The sequence below is a fragment of the Emys orbicularis genome, chromosome 3 (genome assembly GCF_028017835.1).
Source record: "Emys orbicularis isolate rEmyOrb1 chromosome 3, rEmyOrb1.hap1, whole genome shotgun sequence".
Classification (NCBI taxonomy): Eukaryota; Metazoa; Chordata; order Testudines; family Emydidae; genus Emys; species Emys orbicularis.
Window position 1 is genome coordinate 52,419,583 of NC_088685.1, and position 22,204 is coordinate 52,441,786.

The 22,204-nt window shown below is 40.4% G+C and overlaps 1 protein-coding gene across 1 annotated transcript in view; it reads left to right on the forward strand.

Annotated features, from left to right (window-relative positions):
• LOC135876641 (isoaspartyl peptidase/L-asparaginase-like) overlaps positions 1–22,204 on the forward strand; it is a 218,198-nt gene that overhangs the window by 185,787 nt on the left and 10,207 nt on the right. Inside the window, exons 5-7 of the mRNA XM_065401920.1 lie at positions 9,751–9,861; positions 17,269–17,293; positions 18,798–18,819. Of these exons, the coding sequence (XP_065257992.1) occupies positions 9,751–9,861; positions 17,269–17,293; positions 18,798–18,819 (158 nt within the window). The remainder of the gene's footprint in view (positions 1–9,750; positions 9,862–17,268; positions 17,294–18,797; positions 18,820–22,204) is intronic.

Below are 22,204 nucleotides of genomic sequence, written 5' to 3' on the forward strand. Positions count from 1 at the left end.
CACTATGCGGTCCCACCAGTCCGTGCTTGTTTCCCGTGCCCAGAATCGCCGTTCCACAACATCCACATGACCCATTGTCGCCGTGATGTCCTCGGCGCTGGGTCCCGTGCTTTCTGACAGGCCTGTGCTACTCTCTGACTTCAGGCCCTCACCGCGGTGCCATAGCCTCCTCGCCTGGTTTATCTGCATCTGCCTCTGGTAAAGGTGGATGATAACCTGCGAGGCGTTGACAACGGCCACAACTGCAGCGATGGTCGCAGCGGGATCCATGCTCGCAGTGCTGTGGCGTCCGCGCTGTCACTGACCGGAAAAGTGCGCGAACTGATTTCCCGCCGGCGCTTTCAGGGAGGGAGGGAGGGCGGTAGTGACAGACGGATGACGACAATTACCCAAAAGCACCCTCGACCCTTTTTTTTTACCCAGAAGGCATTGGCGGCTCGACCCAGAATTCCAATGGGCAGCGGGGACTGCGGGAACTGTGGGATAGCTGCCCACAGTGCACCGCTTCCAATGTCGACGCTTTCCCCGTTAGTGTGGACTCACAAAGTCGAATTACTGTCCTTAGTGTGGACACACACGTTCAACTTTGCAATATCGATTCTACATTTTCGATTTAAGAGAAATCGAACTACCCTCGTAGTGTAGACATACCCTAAGGCATTCAAATATCTATCAGAATTTCTTGACAAATTGGGCTAATTGGAATGAAATTTCAAAGTTGATAGTCTCAAAAGCTTGATTTCTAGGTTTTTCTTTCCTGGGCCATATGTCAGTCAAGATTTTTATGTCCACTATAGAAATGATCAGGCTGACATTTGATTTCCAGGGGACTGCTTTGGAAGGAATTGTTTTGCCAGTCACAAAGGTATATCTTGAAAGAGCATTTACTGGCTGAAAATATACAACTGCAAGACAAGTACAGAAATAGCTTTAAAAGGCACACAAAGGGATAAAGAATAAAAAAGATGCTTGCTGGGCCAAGGGAAGGAAAGGCCAGAGGTACAGCAATTGGGAAAAAAGTCAGATGAAGCAGAACTGCCTGAAAGGGCCTCATAATTTAAGAAAAAAAAATATAGCCAAAACCAAAAGTTCCATCCCAAAGGAAACTGCAAATAATGCTGAGAAATTTTAGGGAGAAAAAATTTTATTTTTAAAGCACAAAACTCGGCTAGAGAACTGTAGAAATCATAATACAGGGCTCCTGTTGGTTTGTAACGGCAGAAGAGTCACTATGAAGAAATGAGGCACGAGACATTCAAAACTCTGTCTCCCAGCAGCAGAGTGAAGTATTGCTGTAACTTCTGCACAGAAGCCCCAATTGAAAGACCATCAAAGTCACTGAGAGGCTTTCCACAGGCTAGAATGACCTTTGATCTGGCCTGTAAGGCAGAAGTAAATCTCCATCAGAGGAGCCCTATAGAAATAGCATTATTATTTAGCAAAGGATTTGAGTGTGTTCCACTTACCTATCGTTTTGCTATTCTTATTATTCTATAACACTATCAGTGAGTGTGTCAACTTAACACACCAGTAAAAATGATGAGCTCCTGTCCCTAAATTTAACTTAGAAAGCAAAACAGTCAGAGATAGTAATGGAAGATAGTTATTGGGAGGAAAAGAGTTAAAACAGCGCAAGATCTTCAGATATGCCTATTGTGTTGTTTTCTACATTTTATAACTATGCAGTGTTCACATCGTATGATAAGAGAACAAAATATATACCTAGGATAACCACTGATGGGCCCAGGAAAACATTAAGCAATTTTCATAAATGAAAATTTGCGTATGTTCCCCTGTTCTACAGTTATGTAGTAAATACTCCTTGAAATATTGGTCAAATCTAGCCTACTCTTTTATGGCCATGAAGTTACACTGAAGAAAGGAGGAGTGGCTAGATTTGGGCAGACACCCCTATTTGATGTTGAGCCTTGCGTGGCTCCACAACCTGAGGTAGGATTTCTTCTCAGAACCCCATACATCTGCCAAGTGCCAAGCCTAGCTACTTGAGCAGGATGCTAGGGGCTGGATATGTTCCAAATGGGTGAACTTCACCTAGTGCAGAGGACCCACACAAGGCCCTCTGAATCACTTGAGCCCTTCCTTAACATGGCCTTTAACTTGTGTCTGGGTCACAGTTTTGGCCCCCTGCATTAGGGTGAAATTCATCTTAAGAAGAACTCATGTTAAAAGGATGCAGTGCAAAAATATAAACAAATGCCACACTAACAATAAAACAGTAATGAAAAAATGTGTGTGTGTGTGAAAGAAAGAGAGAATATAAATATATTTGGCAGGGGGTAATGATGACAAAGTGGATATTAATAATTTAGTCCAGCAATTTAATGTATGATATATTTAATGTGGAAACAATAAATATACTTTTGTTTCTATAATTCTAAACATAGCATTAATAGGCTCTGATCACTCCCAAACCATATGACCATGAAACTTGTTCCTGTATGCCCACATTTTCAGAAGAGCTCAGCTGTCCTCTAGACACCCAAATGAAATGGTCATATTTACAAAACTGCTCAGCATGCGGTACCTCCCATTGTTTAAAAGGGGAGCTACTGGCTGCTGAGCATATTTGAAAATCTAACCACTTCATTTGGGTGTCTAGATGGGTGGGAGCTGAGCTCCTCTGAAAATCTTGCCTGGCCCATGTATTTTTATCAGATCAGCACTTCTTCAAAAACAAGAATGACTTAGTGGTTCATAGACATTTAACAAGCAGAGAGAAACTGTTAAAACAATAGAAACCCAAACACATTCTGTTGTACCTAAACTTAACCTTTCCTTCCTAGGTTAATTAGTCTTTAGCTTAGCTCAGACACCACTTCAGAATCGGAGAATCAGCTTGTGTTTCTCCACAACCCCTCTCTGTTTCTCCCAGAGTCTCTTCTCTGTCTATCAGGCTACTTTTATCAGAACCAGACTCTGTTTTAGTGTCCCATCGGTATCTTCCCACTCCCCTGGCATGACCAGCCAGAGTTGAGTGGAGGTGAAACTTCAGAGGTAATGACACCTGGATTGTCTACTGAGTACTGACTAGAGCTAGGTGAAATTTTTCAGTTTAGTAGTTTATTTGACAAAAGATGCGATTTTGGCATGACCATAATTATTCAAAAATTTGAGTCAAATTCAGTAAATACTTTTGTCGGAATTTTTTTAGGAAAAGTCATAAAGGTTCATTTCAGCATTTTCAAACTGAACTGTAAATACTTCATTTTGAGACACACCCTCCCCCCCCCCCCAAAAAAAAAGGGAAATCAGGTTTTTCAGATTCTTCTGTTCAGCCACAAAACAGAAAATTCAATTATTTGCTCAGCTCTAGTATTGACAATAGCACTTTTCTGAAATCATAGACCGTTTTCTAAACGTAAGTACAGCTAGTCCTTGCAGGACTTAAACCCTTGGTAGATAATAGCCAGCAATACAGTAACAATCAAAGAATAATGATCATATAATATTCATAAATGTAAAACAGGTATCTCCCTCATTGATCACAGATGTCACTGCTGACAATGGCACATATGACAAATGGAAACTTGGTAATTTTGTCAGATCTCATAAGCTAAACAGGATTAGATCTGATATTTGCAAAGGAGACTTGGAACTATCCAGAATCAGGGATGGGCAACCCACTGGCCATAGTTCACCTGCAGGAAAGGCGGCCAGCACATTCCTCAGCCCACACTGCTTCCCGCAGCCCCCATTGGCCTGAGACAGCAAACCGCAGCCAGTGGGAGCTGCAATCAGCCGAACCTGAGGACGCTGCAGTATATAAACCAGCCCAGCCCACTAGGGGTTTTCCCTGATGGGCTGGATGCCAAAGGTTGCCGATCCCTGATCCAGATGCTTTAAGTGGTTTTGGTGGTTCCCTTAGGTCTGATTCAGTGAGGTATAGAACAATATCTATATGTAGTATTAGGGAGCATGATGTTCTTTTGAATGTGATGTAAAACCAAGGCTCTGACCACTTTAAGGTATTAATGATTGATGAGAGACCAGGTGGGTGACGTAATATTTTTGATTGGACCTACTTCTGTTGATGAAAGATATACATTTTTGAGTTCTGAAGAAGAGCTCTGTGGAGCTTGAAAGCTTGTCTGATGAACAGAAGTTGGTCCGATAAAAGGTATTTCCTCACCCACCTTGTCTTTCTCATATCCTGGCACCAACATGGCTACAACAACACTGCAAACTTTAAATGACAGTTTCACAGGAGAAGAAATGTTTCCTGTTTGTGTTCTGGTCAAACTTAAATTCAGGGCTTCTTAAGTTTTCTTGTAGTTTATTTGAATAAGTTAATATCCATTATGTACCCTTAACCTTATAAAATCAGACTTTTGATCATCAAGTAAGAATTCAGGAGAAAGTTTCAGCTTTCTAATTAACTACTTATCCCTAAAATGCCATCTGTGCACAGGGAATTGTATTCTACATGGAGGGTGAAATTTACCTCTGTGCAAAGGGCCAACAAAAGGCCTCTGCATCCAATTAACTCCCACAGGCCTAGGGCTGACCATCTGTATAGGGATGATTTTCAGAGCTAGATTAAAGCAATACAGGACCCTAGCTATACTGCATAAGCTTGCCTCCTTCACGACTCTTTCCTCTGTGCTATGGCCCCACCTCTCCTTGGAGTCAAGAGCAACCCACACAAGAGACATCTGGGTAGTGATAGGATCCAGAGTGACCTAGACAAATTGGAGGATTGGGCTAAAAAAAATCTGATGAGGTTCAACAAGGACAAGTACAGAGTCCTGAACTTAGGATGGAAGAATCCCAGGCATTGCTACAGGCTGGGGACCGACTGGCTAAGCAGCAGTTCTGCAAAAAAGGACCTGGGGATTTCAGTGACATGAGTCAGCAGTGTGCCCTTGTTGCCAAGAAGGCTAATGGCATATTGGGCTGTATTAGTAGGAGCATCGCCAGCAGATCGAAGGAAGTGATTATTCCCCTCTATTCGGGACTGGTGAGGCCACATCTGGAGTATTGCATCCAGTTTTGGGCCCCCCACTACAGAAGGGATGTGGACAAATTGGAGAGAGTCCAGTGGAGGGCAACAAAAATGATTATGAGGCTGGGGCACATGAGGAGAGGCTGAGGGAACTGGGCTTATTTAGTCTGCAGAAGAGAAGAGTGAGGGGGGATTTGATAGCAGCCTTCAACTACCTGACGGGGGGTTCCAAAGAGGATGGAGCTCTTTGGAACAACACTGAGGTTGTTCTCAGTGGTGGCAGATGACAGAACAAGGAGCAATGGTCTCAAGTTGCAGTGGGGGAGGTCTAGGCTGTATATTTGAAAAAACTATTTCACTAGGAGGGTGGTGAAGCGCATTGGCACTGACTTCTTCAGTTCCCAGAGGGTGCTCGATCCCTGTTACACCCCAGGCCCTGCCCCCACTCCACTCCTTCCCCCAACTCCCACTCCCGCCATTGCCCTGCCTCTTCCCGCCCCCACCCCACCCCACCCTCCCCATCCCATTCCACCCCTCCCCCGCCTCTTCCTGCCCCTGTTCCTCCCCCTGCCCCCCAGCACCATAGGCAGCGAGTTATATGGGCCTGTGGTACCCGTGCTCCACCAATATTTAGGAATGTGGGCCCGGCTCCACCGATGTTTGGGCTTACTGCGCTTTTGGGGGCCCCGCACTTGAGGGGGATGCAGGGTCCAGGGCGGCCTGGGGGGCTTGGGCGAAGGGGTGGAATGGGGCTGGGAAGGGGCAAAGCAGGGGTGGGCTGCGGCCGGGTCACATGCTGCTGCCTGCACCAGGCCTCCCACTAACCCCTCAGGCTGCCCTGGACCCTGTGTCCCCCTGAAGTGTGGGCCCCCCCCAAAGCCCGGGGCCCGGGGTGATTGCCCCAGTCCGTCCTATGGATGGGATGGCTCCGTTCTGGGCCCAACCAAAAATTATATAAACCTGGCACCCATGCCCAGCACCTCCTGCCCACCACTGAACAGCTGATTGCAGTGGGCAGGAGGTGCTGGGAGGGAGGGGGAAGAGCTGACCGGCGGGGCCGACAGCGGGTGGAAGGTGCTGTGGGGGAAAGGGAGGTGCTTATCCGCAGGGTTGCCGGTGGTACTGAGCAACCACTATTTTTTTTTCTGTGGGTGCTCCAGCCCCGGAGCACCCATGGAGTCGGCGCCTATGCAAACATATAGTCATGGTAGCTATCACTGAGGTAGCATGAAAATAAATAGCAGTGTAGCCAGGGTAGCATCGGTGGTGGCAGCAGATGCATGCCTTCGCCATGCGAAACGCAAACATGCATGACACTGATGAGTACATACTCAGTACAGCTAAGCTATGCCTCTGTTGCTGCTATAGAATCATAGAAATGTAGGACTAGAAGGAACCTCGGTAGGTCATCTAGTCCAGTCATCTGCATTGAGGCAGGACTAAGTACTATCAAGACCATCCTTGACTGGTGTTTGTCTTAGACCATGACACAGATTCCACAGCCTCTTGAGGTAATTTATGCCAGTGCTTAACTATCCTTACAGTTAGGATTAGTTTTTCCTAATGTCTCACATAAATCTTCCTTGCTGCAATTTAAGCCCATTACTTCTTGTGCTGTCCTCAGTGGTTAAGCAGAACAATTTATTACCCTCCTCTTTATAACAACCTTTTGTGTACTTGAAGACTATCACGACCACCCTCAGTCTTCTCTTCTCCAGACTAAACAAACCCAATTTTTTCAATCTTTCCTCGTAGGTCATGTTTTTTAGACCTTTCGTCATTTTTGTTGCTCTTCTCTGGATTTTCTCCAATCTGTGCTACCATAGCTACACTGCTATTTATACTCATGCTAGCTCAATGAGAGCTACCACACGTATGTGTATGGAGCAGGGGAATCACACTCCTAGATCATAGTATAGATGTAGCCTTAAACTAAGCTCCTTATACAAAGCAGAACATTTTTGTCTGCTTATCCATAAATTCTAGCGAAGTAAAGGTTTTACAAAGCCATTCACTGTGTTCTTACCCACTATAGGTAATGGGATTTGACCTAGATTCTGGTCTTCAGCATAATGATTGATGCTCAGCTGTCCAGCTCTCATCATGCTCTTATGACCTGTGTATCTAGCATTTATGAGCCCTTTTATGTCCATTCTCTGCCAAAGTCCTACAGTTTGGGAGTGTCCCTGTTTTTTGCATATTGAGACATTTACTAAGATACTTTTGTTTTCTGAACTAGTGTCAAAATGGTGCCATGATTAAGAAAGTCAAGTTTTTCCTTCCCAGTCAATTCACCTACATCTCCTGAGACTCTGCAGCTTTTGGTCATAGGCTTCGAGGGCTTTCTCTGACATGTATTACTGTTCACATTTTTCTTGTCAAGAGCGCATCACCGTTTTGTAGTTTACAGTCACTCACACAATCATCTTCTCATCAGGTCCCTTGACTAGCATTGCACCTGGTATTACAAAAAGCTGCTCATCACAGAAAATCCATCCTTTCCAAGAGTGCAGAATTCATGTTCTTCTGAGTCTTTTGTAATATTTTCGAGTGAATGGAGTGAATATATTGCTTAAGAAAGGTGCCAGTTTGACTGCCCTGGAGACTCAGTGTGCTCTATTTAACTGCAGATGAAATACAGCACAGGCAGTTTCACTGCAAGTTTCTCCAGACTTCCTTGTCAAAGTCTCTCCACCCTGTCTCAGGGGCCACCCAGTAAGAGATAAGACCTCAGTCTGCATGCTCATTCTGTTTTTGGACTTGCTATTGATACTGGCAACAAGGTTACTAACTACATCCCTGGTCCTTCAAACACTTACATATGGCCTGACTTTACTCACATGTGTTCTATTGACTTCAATAGTAATAATTATATATCTAATACTAAGAATGTGCAAAAGCATTTGCAAAAACATGGTCTATTATGGTGACATTTTGATGTGAATATCTGTCTGCAAGGAACTGGACTGATATCACCATGTCATTCCATATAAGCCATCAAGCAGCTAAAATAACATTTTCTTGGGAAATAGAACTCCTTTTGACTACTTGAAAGAAAAGAAATATTTTGCATCTATAACACATGGAAAAATCATAGTTGGGGATTTACATAAATTATGAAAAATCATAAACACTTCCAGTGGCTAGCAGCACTAGATAGCTCCATATAAATGAGTAATGAAATGAGTTGATATGCCTTGTATTTGTATTCCAGAAATCTCACGGCCATCAGCAGCAACTGTCTGATATCCAGGGGCTATTCTGATACTGTAATTAACACATTGACAATGGACTTTTATATTCACTTCTAGATAATAATGATTTTCTTAAAGCAAGGGGAAACAAACTTAGCTTTTTAAAAATATATATCTTGTAAGTTGGAAAAGCTCTTCAATTTAATATTACCTTTACCTTAAATGAAAATTCTTTAATAGTTTTAATTATTAAATGAATATTGAAGTCCATATTTTCAACCAGCCTCCCTATATGTGCCCATAGATTTTCCAGATACGTCCAGATACATTGCATATATCTGCTCAGCTTGAATTCCATTTGCATATGCATATGTTAGACACACAAATGCAGGTCTTAGTGAATGCAAAAGGATGCACTTGCAAATTTTGTGAGTGTATATGTGAGGCCTGCTGATAAATTTGTCCCATTGATTAGACTTCCATTCATACAATAAAAGTCATTTACTTTATGAGTCTTGTGGCAGTGTTGCCTATGTAAGTCTTTTTTCTCTTTACATGATATATTCAGAAAACACATTCATACTATCTATTTTCATACTGCTGAGGGAAGCAAAATGTTTGCAGAAAACTTTTGTTTTAGGGAAAAATACATAAATTATTTCTAGACTGCCTCACTGGTGTGCCAGTAGAATGCTGAGATACATTTTTTTTGCAAGGGGATGGGGAGGAAAGGGAACAGATTCAGGAAAGATGTCAAGGCTTCTGCTGTCCATGATGGTGAAAAAGAGAAGCACTATTCATGTAGGGTGAAATTCACTTCTGAAATTCACTGACAGTGCAGTCCATGGTTGGCTACAGACATGTAGGAAAGGTTTATCAATGAGCTCCCAAATAATGGAATGAGCTGTGACTACATTTGGATGCTGGGGGAACATTTTCCTTTGACTCCTCCCACAACAAAGCACATTAATTACTTCTGTAATGTTCTTCTGCAGATAGGTTCTGAGAATGAAATGTGCATGAAATGTAATTGCTATCCTTTTTCAAACTGTGCACGCTGATGGGGAATTAGTGAGAGAAATTATCTCACTTACCAGTGCCCAAGGAATAGAGTCAAGTATCAGCCAAAATGGTTGGGGTGGGGGAGGGTTGGAGAGATAAATGGAGGTCAGAAGGGTCCTGTGAAATTCACATTTGAATAATTCACTTACATTAAAGAACTAGTTGCCCTGAAAGAGATTTATATTTTGTTTTGGATGTTCCTGCAATGTTAACAGCTCTTAGGACCCACTCCTTCAAACCCCAACTCATCTGAGTAGCCCTTACCAAAGTAAGGAGTCACATTGAAGTACAGTGGCTGTGGGAAATCTGGCCATCAAAAGTGTCTGCTTGCTTCAGGGTTTGTAGGCCTCAGATGGTAGGTTCCTATTTTATTTTATGGGCTGTGCAGTGCAAAATAATAAATGTAAAGTATTTCAAAGCTTTTCTTGTGACAATGGCTGAGAGTAAATTTGCTTTGTTTACAAACATTTGTGCCGCAATTGCCAAGCAGATTAAACTGGTTCATATAATTTACATGCTGTTTGTAAACAGGTTCAGGTGGCTATGCTGACAACCTTGTTGGTGCTGTCTCTGCAACTGGTCATGGAGAGTCCATCATGAAAGTCACCCTTGCAAGGCTTATCCTCTTTCATATGGAACAAGGTAAGACGATCCTCACATTGATGAATGCATCTGCATTGCTTAAACAACATTTATACAATACTTTTCTTGGCTGTAACAAGTAACAATCGATTCTTAACTGCTGAAAGGGAAGTTAGTTTGCAGTACAATACATGTAAGAGGACACTTTAAAAACTTCTAAACATACAGAGTTCTCTATTTAATCTTAACCCTATTTCCTAAGCTTGACAAATGACACTGTATACAAAACTGAGAAGAATGCAGTATGCTTAAATAATCAGAATCATATGTATGTGCCTTCAGAAGCTTTCAGTATACAAATAATGATTTCAGGAAAAATTTGCAAAGTATATTGAGACCATTGATTAAATTTAGGAAACAGCACAATAAATGTAGGAACATGAAGGACTTGTCTACACTTACCGGGGGTTCAACATGCGGCGATCGATGCATCGGCAATCGATTTAGCGGGTCGACCGCTGATCGCTCTCCCGTCGATGCCTGTACTCCACCTGAACGAGAGGCGCAAGGGGAGTCAACGGGAAAGCATTTCCCGTTGACATCGCGTCGTATGGACCCCACGATAAGTAGATCTAAGTACGTTGACTTCAGCTATGTTATTCATGTAGCTGAAGTTGCATAACAAGGCCTAAGTTGCAGCATCATGTAGATTTTTTTTAAATCAGTCGGGGCCTCTATTTTACTTGGCTTGTTGTGCTGTATATGATCTCTAAAGCTAATGTACAGCACGACTCTTGTCTATTGTATGTTTGAGGGCAATTTTGAAATGCAAATTCCAAAGGCCCCACTGAGATTCAGAATGATTATTATGGTTCACATTCACTTGAACAGGGATTGGAATTTTATTACAGTTATAGTAATTGGCATATTTTTATGGATTCATTTTTTAATTTGGCACCCACTCAGACTTCACTGCTCAGGCTACAGTAGTAGCATGATGAATTACTGTAAGGTTTTTTTTATTCATTATTATTAAATTTAATTATTTTTGCTCATGTACCCAGATGTGAACAGCGTCAGTTTTCTAATCTAATAATACAGGCTGTTTTGAAAATATGTGCTGTCAATTAGAGGCATTTTATAATAGAAACGATAAAAAGAATCATTAATGAAAAGTAGTTTGCCTCCCTATGTACTGGCTTCAGTTAATCAAAGGTGCTTTGAAATTGAAATCATTAATTAACTTTGCCTGTTTTTGAACAGATCAAGTGCTCTGAGAGCTGCTGAGAATCTGTGAACTGAAGTTCTTCTGAAAAAGAAAACAACATTAATAGACTCTGTTTTTCCAAATGATAAATTTTATTCTCTCCTATCAATAGCATATTCCTTCAAGACTATTGCATTGTTTACCATATTTTAAAGTAAATAGGAAAGAGAGGATCCGATTTCAGGTGAATTCAAGCTGGGTATCTGCATTGCAGGAAAGCTGGTATTAGAGCTGGGCACATTTTTTTGGATTAATCTTTTTTTGTTACCAAAGAAGGCAGATTTGGGTTGACCAAAACATTTAGCAAATTTGGGTTGATTCTGGTGAACGCTTTTGCCCTGAACATTTTGTTTTTCTGCTGGTATCAAAATGAACCATTTTTACATTATCAAAATGAACCATTTTGATTATTTGGGATAGATTTATGAGAAGACTAGGGAAACATTCACAAAACCACTGGTGATGATGCCGGTCTCATACCCAATAGGCAAGTGGTTAGGGTGCTCACCTGAGATGCTTTAAATCCCTGCTCTGGACCTGGGACTTCAACATAGGTCTCCCCACTCCCAGGTGCATGCCTTAGCCACCAGGCAATAGAATTATTCTTGTGCCTATTCAATGATGATTGAAGTACTTTATGTGAAGTGGAACTGCTTTGGCAGGAGAGACTGAGAGCAGCCAGTCTCCAACCTTGAATTTCTGTTGATAAGTAACTGGCAGCTGTATTATTTCCCCTACATGGATTTTACTTCATTTAGATAAAACTCTGTGTCACTTCATCTTTAGAAGTGAGTTCCTCCTGAATGTGTTTTTATTTTCTCTTGGGAAATCTGTGCATACATTTTAAATGTCATGAGTTCTTGTTTTTAACGGCTTTGTATAATCTTGTTTGCTTCTTTACAATATCAGTTTGAGAAGGAAAAAGTGGGTATATTCCTCCATTATGTTGTAAAATGTTTAATAAATTAAATTAGTGAAGACTCCTTATTTACTAAAGAAATACACAGCTGGGTTACTTTCCAGTCTTATTTTTAATTCAAAAGAAAGGGAACTCACACAAAAAAAAGTATCTGTTATAAATGGATGTATGACAAAGTCTAGATATGTGTCAAATTACCTCTGGCAAATCTTATGTGATCATATAGAAATAGTCAGAAAAGTTTATCCCAGGGGACCCAATCATCCAGCCCTTACTGAGTAAGGAGTTTCTCCTGGGCATGGCCTACACAACTGTCCATGGTTAACAGTTGGAAATTACAGAGATCTTCATTTGGGGCCCAGACCTACAAGGTGCTGAGACCCTCAACTCCCATTGAAGGTAATGGGAGTTGACAGTGCTCAGCTGTTGTGACACGGAAAAAAAGCACTTTTTACTTTTCATAGCATTCTAGAATGATAGCATTCTGCAAGGTTAGAGCTCTGGAATACAAGATTTTAGATGCTTTTAGTAAAATACTAAAATTTGGACAAAATACTTTTGCATAATTTGTGTTCATTTTAACTGGCATTAGAGACACAAGGTAGATGAGGTAATATCGTTTATTGGACCAGCTTCTGTTGGTGAGAGAGACAAGCTTATGAGCTACACAGAGCTCCTCTTTTTCTTCACATTGTCTCTCTAATATCCTAGCACCAGCATGGCTACAACACTGCATTGCTGCAGTATAATAGTAATAGCCATCACAAAGTAACAGTAACAGATGTTCTCTAAAAATGCCCGAGCATTTACTGTGACTGTATGCATGTTCTCAATGGGGAATAGTACTACAACTCTGCTGTATGTGGGTAAATCTACAGGTAATAAATATAACACTCATTCCTTTGGAGTCTTTCAAACCAAATGACACCAGTCTTATGGAGCTATCCTCTAGAATTTAATTACATGATAATATGTATATATATTTTAAGCATCTGATAGAATTTTCTTTTAAGAAGGTTTTATAAAGTCCCTTAAAAAGAATGTTATTAGCTATTTAATGCTATAGAATGTTAGAGGAATTTCTATATAATGCTATTAAATTTCTATAGACTCCATTGGTTTCATCCCTATTAAATTCTATAGGGCTTTTCCATAACAGTATAAAAATGTAAATTATTATAATTCTATATATGGGTATATTACCCATACACACTTACATATATGTACATATATTATAGTTTTCAAATTATTTTAATTAGCAAGATCATATTTTTCACTGAAATCCATCATCATCTTAGCTATGATATTTTGAGTCATGTCTTTTTTCCCCATTTTTCTCATATGGCCTATCATTAGGATGACATGACAGCTCCAATTATGTCAGCATGTCACATTATACAACATAACTGACTGTGTTATGTCAAACCTGGCAGACTGAATGAGACATGATTTGCTAATACAGTATAAAAGTTTCTAAATGGTTTCAGCAAATATTTCCTACTATATTTAAACCCAACAAAAATGAATAGATGTAATTTTTATTTAACTGCATAACTTATCCCTCTCCAGATCTGCACACTACAAGATCCTCCATGTGTGGGTCTCTCCACTACTGTGCAGAAGTGGGAGAACAGCCACCTGTGAGGCACCAACTCCTCACATCTCTTCCAGACCCTGTGGAGGCCTTTCTACAGGTTCTTGGTGTAGCCTTTATTTTTATTTAAAGTTAGTTTTAATTATGTTATGTTACATCATTGAGGGTTTGTCTCTGGCGGCTACAGTTTCAGGTTGAACAGAGTTACCTCTGCTTATTTTAGATGTAGAGCTCATAGGAACACATGAAACCATAGGCAAGTAACACATACAATCACAAGAACAAGGTCCACTATCTGTTATCAATTTTATTAACGTTACCAACAAAGTTGTGAATGTCACAGCATATACAACTCCTAGATATATCCATGAACCAGTATTAACTATAGAGATACTCACATCCACCTAGATAGTGTTAGGGTCTGATGGGTCTCTCATTGATTGATCATCAGTAGAGGGATGATTCCTGCTGGAGTTTTCCCATAGGAAGTTCAATTTTCCCACTCTGAGCTCCCCCTTTTTATAATGTGATTCTGCCTATACCTACATTCTGCACATGTGCATGAAAGCATCATCCCTCTTTTTACTTATTGGTCTGGTGTCTCCTAGAAACCTGAGGGACTCCATTTCCTATAGGTTGTTTATAGTTCCTGTTAGTCTCATTAACATTGATATATAACCTGTATCTTGAGGTTAAGACACATGTTAGATACAGATGTGACTACTCTATGTTGCATTTTTTGTGATTTAAAAGTAATCTTCCAGCTAATTTTTTGCAGTATTACCCTTGGTACCTCTTTCCCCATCATCTTATGGCATCAGGTTATTCTTCAGTCACTTATGTCAGCATTTCTTATCTCCAAGGCCTAAAATAGCGAAGCTAAAATCTTTCAGGCCTCAGCCTACAGGTCTTGCATTTTAGCCTTCCTTATTTAGATATCTAATACATAATTATTCCTTTTAAATACTGATCAATCTTATACTTCTATAATTCTGCAACTTAATTCTATTCCTGGTTTTGTTACTGTTGAAACAATGTTACAACAGGCTGATTGTCTAATGCCTGTGTTGTAGTTACACATAGCAAGCAATTGGTCAAATGATTAATTAACATGGCCCACTCTGGAGCGGGAAGAGGAAGAGTGGAAATTATTTGGCCATAGAGAAGTGCATCTTCATTTGCAGAGAATCCCTGGAGAAGATAGTAGAGTTCTCTGTATTATCACCACCGTGGAGCCTACCCCTTACCAGAAGACTTGTGGGCTGCCGCATTCAAGGAACCAGGCAAGAGGGGCTGGGGCTAGAATTAGTGAAGAGGCACAGGTCCTCCTGCAGATCCGCAAGAATCTTTCAAGTTTAAGGACATGCCTTCTGGCAAACCTCACTCCCCCTGATAATATGATGTGAGGAGATCTCTACAACGTAATATTTTGTCTCCCAGAGCCCCTTGCTATAGGTTTTATGAGGGGAGGGGACAATCTGGACCATAAATATATATATATATATATATATATATATATATATACATCAGGGGGTGAAGGGTGGGGCTGAAATCAAATCAGTGCATTCTAAAATCGATGCAAACAAGGAAAGCATCATAATCAAGAAGCTGGATATTCACAATTTACAATGATAATGAAATTCTCCTACAACAATAACTGGGAAGGATGTTAAAGAGTAACTGTTAATGTAAATCACATTTTAAATCTGCAGGACTGGATAACTTGGGGACATTGCAGAGGACTAGAAGAAAGCACACGTTGTACCAATATTTAAAAACAGCAAAGGGGATGACCTGTATAACTGTAGGTCAGTTAGCCTGACATTGATCCCAGGCAAACTCATAGAAATTCTGATATGGGATGCAATCAGTAAAGAATTAATGGAATGTAGAATAATTAAAGCCAATAAATATGGCTTTGTGGAAAATAGGTCTTATCAAGCAAACAAATTATCGTTTTTTGATGAGATTATATGTTTGGCTGACAAAGATAACTGTTGACATAATATATCTAGACTCCTATAAGGTATTTAGCACTACACAAAATTCTGATTACAAAAAATCTATACAAAATCAATGTAGCACATCTTATATGGATTAAAAACTGATAGATATAAAAAAGTAGTTCTAAATGTGGAGGAGTCATCCAATTAAGGCAGTTCTGATAGGATCCACAGGACTGTGTTCTTGGCCTAATGCTATTCCATATCTTATATCTAGAAGAAAACATAAGATCATTGTTGGCAAAGTTAGCAGATGACACAAACATTTGCTGGTTTGGTAAATAATAAGGCCAGGTCAGTTCTACAGATGTGGATCACATAGTAAACTGGGCTCACTTGAACAACATGTGTTTTAATGTAGCTAAATGCTGAATCGTAGATCTAGGAACCAAGAATGTAGGTCACACTTATGGAATGGGGGGCTATATTTTGAAAAGCAGGGATTCAAAAAAGGACTTACAGATCATGGTGGAAAACCAGCTGAGCTTGACCCCCCCCCCTATAACGATGTGGTGGCTAAAAAAGCAAATGTGGCCCTTGGAGCAAGAGAATGTTGAGTAGAAGTAGAGAGGCGTGATTACCACCTTATATGGTATTAATGAGACCGTTACTAGGAGACCATGTCCAGTTCTGGTCTCCATACTCATTTAGATTATAAGTTCCTTGGGGAAGGGAATTTTTATTATGTGTTTGTATAGTGCTTAGCACAATAGGGCCATGGTCTATAATTGGAGTTTCTAGGTGCTACTGCAATACTAACTAACTAAATAATAATAAAGGATGTTGACAAATTAGCAAGGGTTTAGAGAAGAGATACTGGAATGATTGAGGTCTGGAAAACATGCCTTTTATAATGGAAGACTAAAGAAGCTCAGTCTATTTAGTTTATCCCACATAAGTTAAAGAGGTGACTTGATCATGGTCTATAAATACTTAATGGGGAGAAGATAGTAGAGAGTTCCTTAATCTATGAGACAAAGGCATCAAGATCCCATAGCTGGAAGATGAAGCTTGCTAAGACTACATTTAACAGCACTACATTTAGCAGCATGCCTACATATTGTATATATGACTAGCATATATTAAATACACACACACACACAGACCACATATAACATGTACATAATAATCCTCCCAACATCAGAGTGAAGGTGAGGGTCATTAACCATTAGAGCCTAGGGATGTGGTGGATTTTCCATCACTTGTAGTCTTTACATCAAATTGGATGTCTGTTTTAAAGATATGCTGTAGTTCAAGAGGAAGTTATGGGATTGGTGCAGGAATCCCATATGTTCTATATTATACAGGAGATCAGAGTAGACGATGATAATGGTCCTTTTGTCCTTAAAATCTGTGAATCTGTGGACCATTGAAACTGATGGGAAGAAGTCCATGCTGTATTCTCAATCCACACGTATGCAAAACGCTATGCAGACTGTGCATATCTATTTACAAGTAAAGGCAATATTATTCTCTCTATTCCTCAGGAAAGATCTTGATTCCACTATTGTGCTGGCATTTTTAATAGAGCTGGTTGAATCTTCAAAACCAAACCATTTTGTGGAGATGTATCAGTAATGACTAAGTCGTCAGTGGAACCGTTTTTTTGGTTCCAGGCAGAGAGAAAGAGACACATGCTCCCACTCTTACAGCCTCTTAGTAATGGTACTGGCCTGGAATTTAGGAGACCCTGGTTCAAGTCTTTGTTCTGCCTGAATTCTAGCGATGCAGAATGATGATTTCTGCTTTGAATTAACCAGAGGCAGGCCTTGAACCTATATCTCCCACATCCCTAACTAGGCGACACATGCACATTTCAAAAACATTTTGATACAGTTTTGTTGTTCAGAATGTTCAAAGCGTTTTGGTTTTGTTCCACTGAGGAATGAACTTTCAAAATCTCAATGTTTCTGAGAAACAGAATTGTTGTTCTTTAGTCAGCTGTAATTATTAAATATCAGACTCAAAATCTAAATCCAAGAAGAGAATTTTTTCGTTAAAGAGAACTATTTTTATTCAGATTGCCTCATTAAGGTCCAAACCAAAGACCATTTTGGTCAGCAGAAAACTCCAATTGACTTCAGTGAGTTCTGGATTACACCCATAATGAAGAAAGTGTCCATCACAATCCTGTTCAGATTTCTTTCAAATGGAACAATTACTTTTACTAATAATTTATGTACAATAACATCAGCAATGGCAGCAAGAACTCTAGGAATCTATTCCAAAGGTCTGAATGAATAACCTCAATTTAACACTTTAGAAATCTGGGATGCTCTTGTTGAGGAAATTCTGGTAAAGATGGCATGTAATGGCTTTGCAGCAGGCAAAGGAAAACAACATTTTGTCTAACGACAAAAGACATATCATACTTCAGGCACATCATAAAGGGTCATGGCATAAAAAACAGGAGATAAGGAATAAAGTTATCTTTGGATCAAAAATAAAATCCTTTTTTTTTATCTGTAGTGAAGAAGAAAGGCTACTAATGCCTGTTGTCAGCCTGCCTATTCTTAATACTGTAGCCCTTTTCACCCTCATCTAATCTCAACTGTCAAATTTCCTGGGATTTTTAAAAGATACAGTACAAATGGCTTCTACAGCAGGTTAGCAGTTGTTAACAGTTGCAAAGATTTTTAATTTTTAAAATTGAAAGAATTTTATATTCTTATGAAAAAATCATAAATAATCACTGACATGGGTGCTTGTAAGAGTCTTGCATTAATCTAATTTCACTCTGATGTTGGGAGGATTATTCTGTGAATGTTATATGTGGTCTCTTTGTGTGTGTATTTAATATATGCTAGTCACATGTACAATATGTAGGTGTGCTGCTAAATGTAGTATTGAACTGAACCAGATATAACAGGTAATTTTTTTCAGAAGGGAGTTAGGCATCTACCTGCTACTTTAGGCACTGAAATAAAGAAGTCAGATCCTCAAAACTCCTGCTTAGCTCCTGCCTCACCCTGTAGGCATCTAAAGTCCTGAGGTGCTTATATTTCTGCTGGTAAAGTCCCCAAGGTGCCTAAAAATCTGCCAGCAAGCATATCCACAGCAACTTTTCAGAAGCTGCCTACCAGATCAGGTCCTGCATAAAACAATACTGGTAGGGGTTCCACTGCTCCCACTCTGATGTTTAGTCCAGTGGTAAAAGCACTCATCCAGGAAGTCAGAGACCTGATTTCAATTTTCCCTTGCCCCTACCTGATATGGAGCAGGAACTTCAAGTTGGGTCTCCTACTTCTGAGGAGAATACCCTCTCCACTGAGATATGTTGCTTGCAGTGTCTCCTATTGAAGCTGTTCCACTTTGTATGAACTACTTGAATAGTCATTGGGTCAGAGCTGGCGTGAGAATACCACTATAGCCCTGTGGAGCAGGGCCTGTATCCTGTCTCTCTTTGGTGAGTGCTTTAAACAGCGGTCAAGAGTCACTTTCACTTTCTCTAGCTCAATGAGTAGTTAAATATTCTATACATAGTGGAACAGCTTCAACATAAGAGACTGAGAAAGACACATGCCAGAATATCACATTGCCTGGTGTTTAGGAGGACTCGTGGGAGATCTGTGTTTGAGCCCCTGCTCCACATCAGATGGAGTCAGAACTTGAACCCAGATCTCCTGCATTCTATATCAGTATTCTATCTTTGGGCAATTGCATATAAGAGAGCCACCACCCCATTTTGCATAGAGCCTGAGCTGATGGACCTGCCCCCCGGGTCAGATAAATTGAGGATCCCACCCGGGTTTAGATGTGTGCTAGGATCCTGGGCATCAAAACATACATGGCAATGCACATGGCTCCCCAGCAGAAGGGTAGTACGAGGGACTTTACCAGTGGGAATTTAGGCTCCTACAGGGTTAGGCAGCAGCTGAGTGGGGGTTTTGAGGATATAAATTTTGGATTTTGTTACCTAAAGTTGCAATTAGGCACCTAAATCCCTTTGTGGATCTATCCCTTTGTATATTTCTGTTGCTAGTGAGGGGTTTTGAGCATTACTTTGTTGACATGAGTATACAAGGACTGCCATAGAGGTACCTGCTACATGATTTTACAGTTGCAGCCATGATCCTGCAACAGGATCCTCATGGGCAGACCCTTATACCTGACTGGCAGCAATGCAAACCTTGCAGCACTGGAAGGAAGTCCAATTAAGATGCTATTTTATACCACTGTCCATAGGGAAAGATCTAAATAATTTTTGAAAATGTTTGTTATTGTTTCTCAGTCTTCAAATCTGATTTTTATTGGTGACACACTGTGAGCCTTTGAAAATCTATTCATATGCTGTTGGGTCTTTTTCTGATTTCTTTTGCCTTGTGATACATACAATTGCATAAGAAAAAGACTATGCACTGATTTCTGTTTGTAAGAAATCAACATAGTGCTCTGTTATTTTCTTTGGCCACTCTATACGAAGTCTTTGTAATTGTTATTTTTGATCAAATTGAAAACAATATTTTTAACATTGAGAGTTAGATCAAGGGTAAAATAATGAAATGATGCCTAAGTCCCATTGACTTTTAATGAGACTTAGACTTCTAAGGGCCAGATGTTCAAAGGTATTTAGGCACCTAAAGAGGCAGATAGGGGCCTAGTGGGATTTGCAAACTGCCTGTGCAGGATAGCTGCCTAATTCCAATTGGTTGACTCCAAAGTGCCTGCTTAGGAGTTTTTGAAAATCCCACTAGGCACCTATCAGAATCTTTAGGCACTGTCAGTCAGTGGGTCACAGCGAAGGATACCAAATTCAGACAGACCACTGAGAAACAAGGCAGGCTCACCCCAAACTGGTAGTTTTGCTATCATAGATTATACTAAGTCAGTAACAAAAGTGAACTTCTGTATCACCACACTGGTTATAAGAAGTCAAAAATGCAGTCTTCTTAGGCATTCCAGCCCTTGGCTCACCACCCAAACACTAGACTTTATGATGAGTGGTTACTGAAAACCAATTTAATCAGTTATAGGGTCCTTCCAATCCCAAGGGACCAGCCACCTAGCCAGGCCGATATATAACTCAGATCTTACCCAATAATGACATTGATGCCAATCCTTTAGTAAAACTAAAAACTAAAGGTTTAATAATAAAAGAAGAGAAAAAGAGAGTTAAAATGGTTAACAGATCATATACCTACAAGTGATTGCAAAGTCCTCATATCAGGTTTGTAGCAGTGATAGAATAAACTGCTAGCTTGCAAAAGTCTCTCTGGAATCACCCAGATGAACTGTGAGTCATCAGTCCTTGTTTAGAACTTCCTTGTTAGAAATCCAGTCCAGAGAAATGAAGCAGGAAATGAAGATGGAGATGCATCTGGTGCTTTTTAAATCGTCTGCCATGTGCATGGAATTTTACTGTCTCAAACAAAGCCCACAGTCCAGGTGCATGGAAAATTACTGGCCCAAGATGGAGTTCAGTGTCACATGAGCATATCACATGCCCTTATATGCTTTAATGACTCACAGGGGCAGCCATTGCCCATATTCTTTCTCAGGCATCCACAGGAAAAGCTTACCGGGCCGAATGAATTTCTTCAGTGGCCCATTGTGAGCTGGGTGTTCTTAATGGGCCATCAACACATAGCAGTCTGGCCCTAATATAATATTCTGTCTGGAGGGTGTTACCCAGGAACACAAGAGATGTGTAAAATGCAAGTACATAGCCAATAATCATAATTTCACATAAAAAGATTATACGTGGATTTAATCAGGATAGTCATGCTTACCAAATCATTCCTTTTCCATTGACACCTTACATGACATACTTTGTACAAGATTTGTTGCAATTATATAACAGTGGTAATATCAATGATATAAATGATCATATTCAATCATACAGCATCACAAACATCTAAATACCTTAGAAAATCTGGCCCTCAGTGCCTAAGTCACCTTTGAAAATGGGATCTAGGCTCCAAAGTTACTTAGGCCCTTTTGAAAATTTTATCCTGAGCCTTAAGTCTTTCCCCAAGTACATAGCTGCACTGTCCCCAGAGGAGCCCTGTTCACCAACAGCTCCAGTGGGGGTGTAATTTCCTGCACCCCTCTTTAGGGTACAACTTACTTTCCCAAAATTGTGTTGGCTCATCTTTCTTGGCTTATTAGTTATAAGGAACAAAGCCAATGCTCCTCCTGCTCTCCATCCCACTACATCCTTTCTCTTGGAGTGGAGGATAAGTAACAGCCATACAGTCCCTGCTCTCCTTTCCACACATGATGCAGGGAGTGCTAACGCAGCCACACATGGTCCTTGGGAGCTCCTACTCCCCTGTATTGCCCTTCCATGGACTGGGCCACCATCTGGCCCTTAGAAATGGAAAGAGAGAATTGCATAAGCACAGTTAGTGTTATATGCACACACTTTATGAATAACAGAGGCACGGGACCAGCACTGAGAGAGAATGTTCTAAGAAAAATGAACCACACATTATATTTTCCTGGTAGAAGTGGAGTAGACAGAACAAAAAAGCATATTGATGAACACAGCAATTAAGGAAAAGAAAGCAGCTTATTGGAAATGTGAAACACCGTATTAAAAGAGGAGGATAATGAAAACTAAACAGAAATGAAAAGACTACATTGATCAGCAAGTCTAGGACTGTAAAAAAAACATCAAA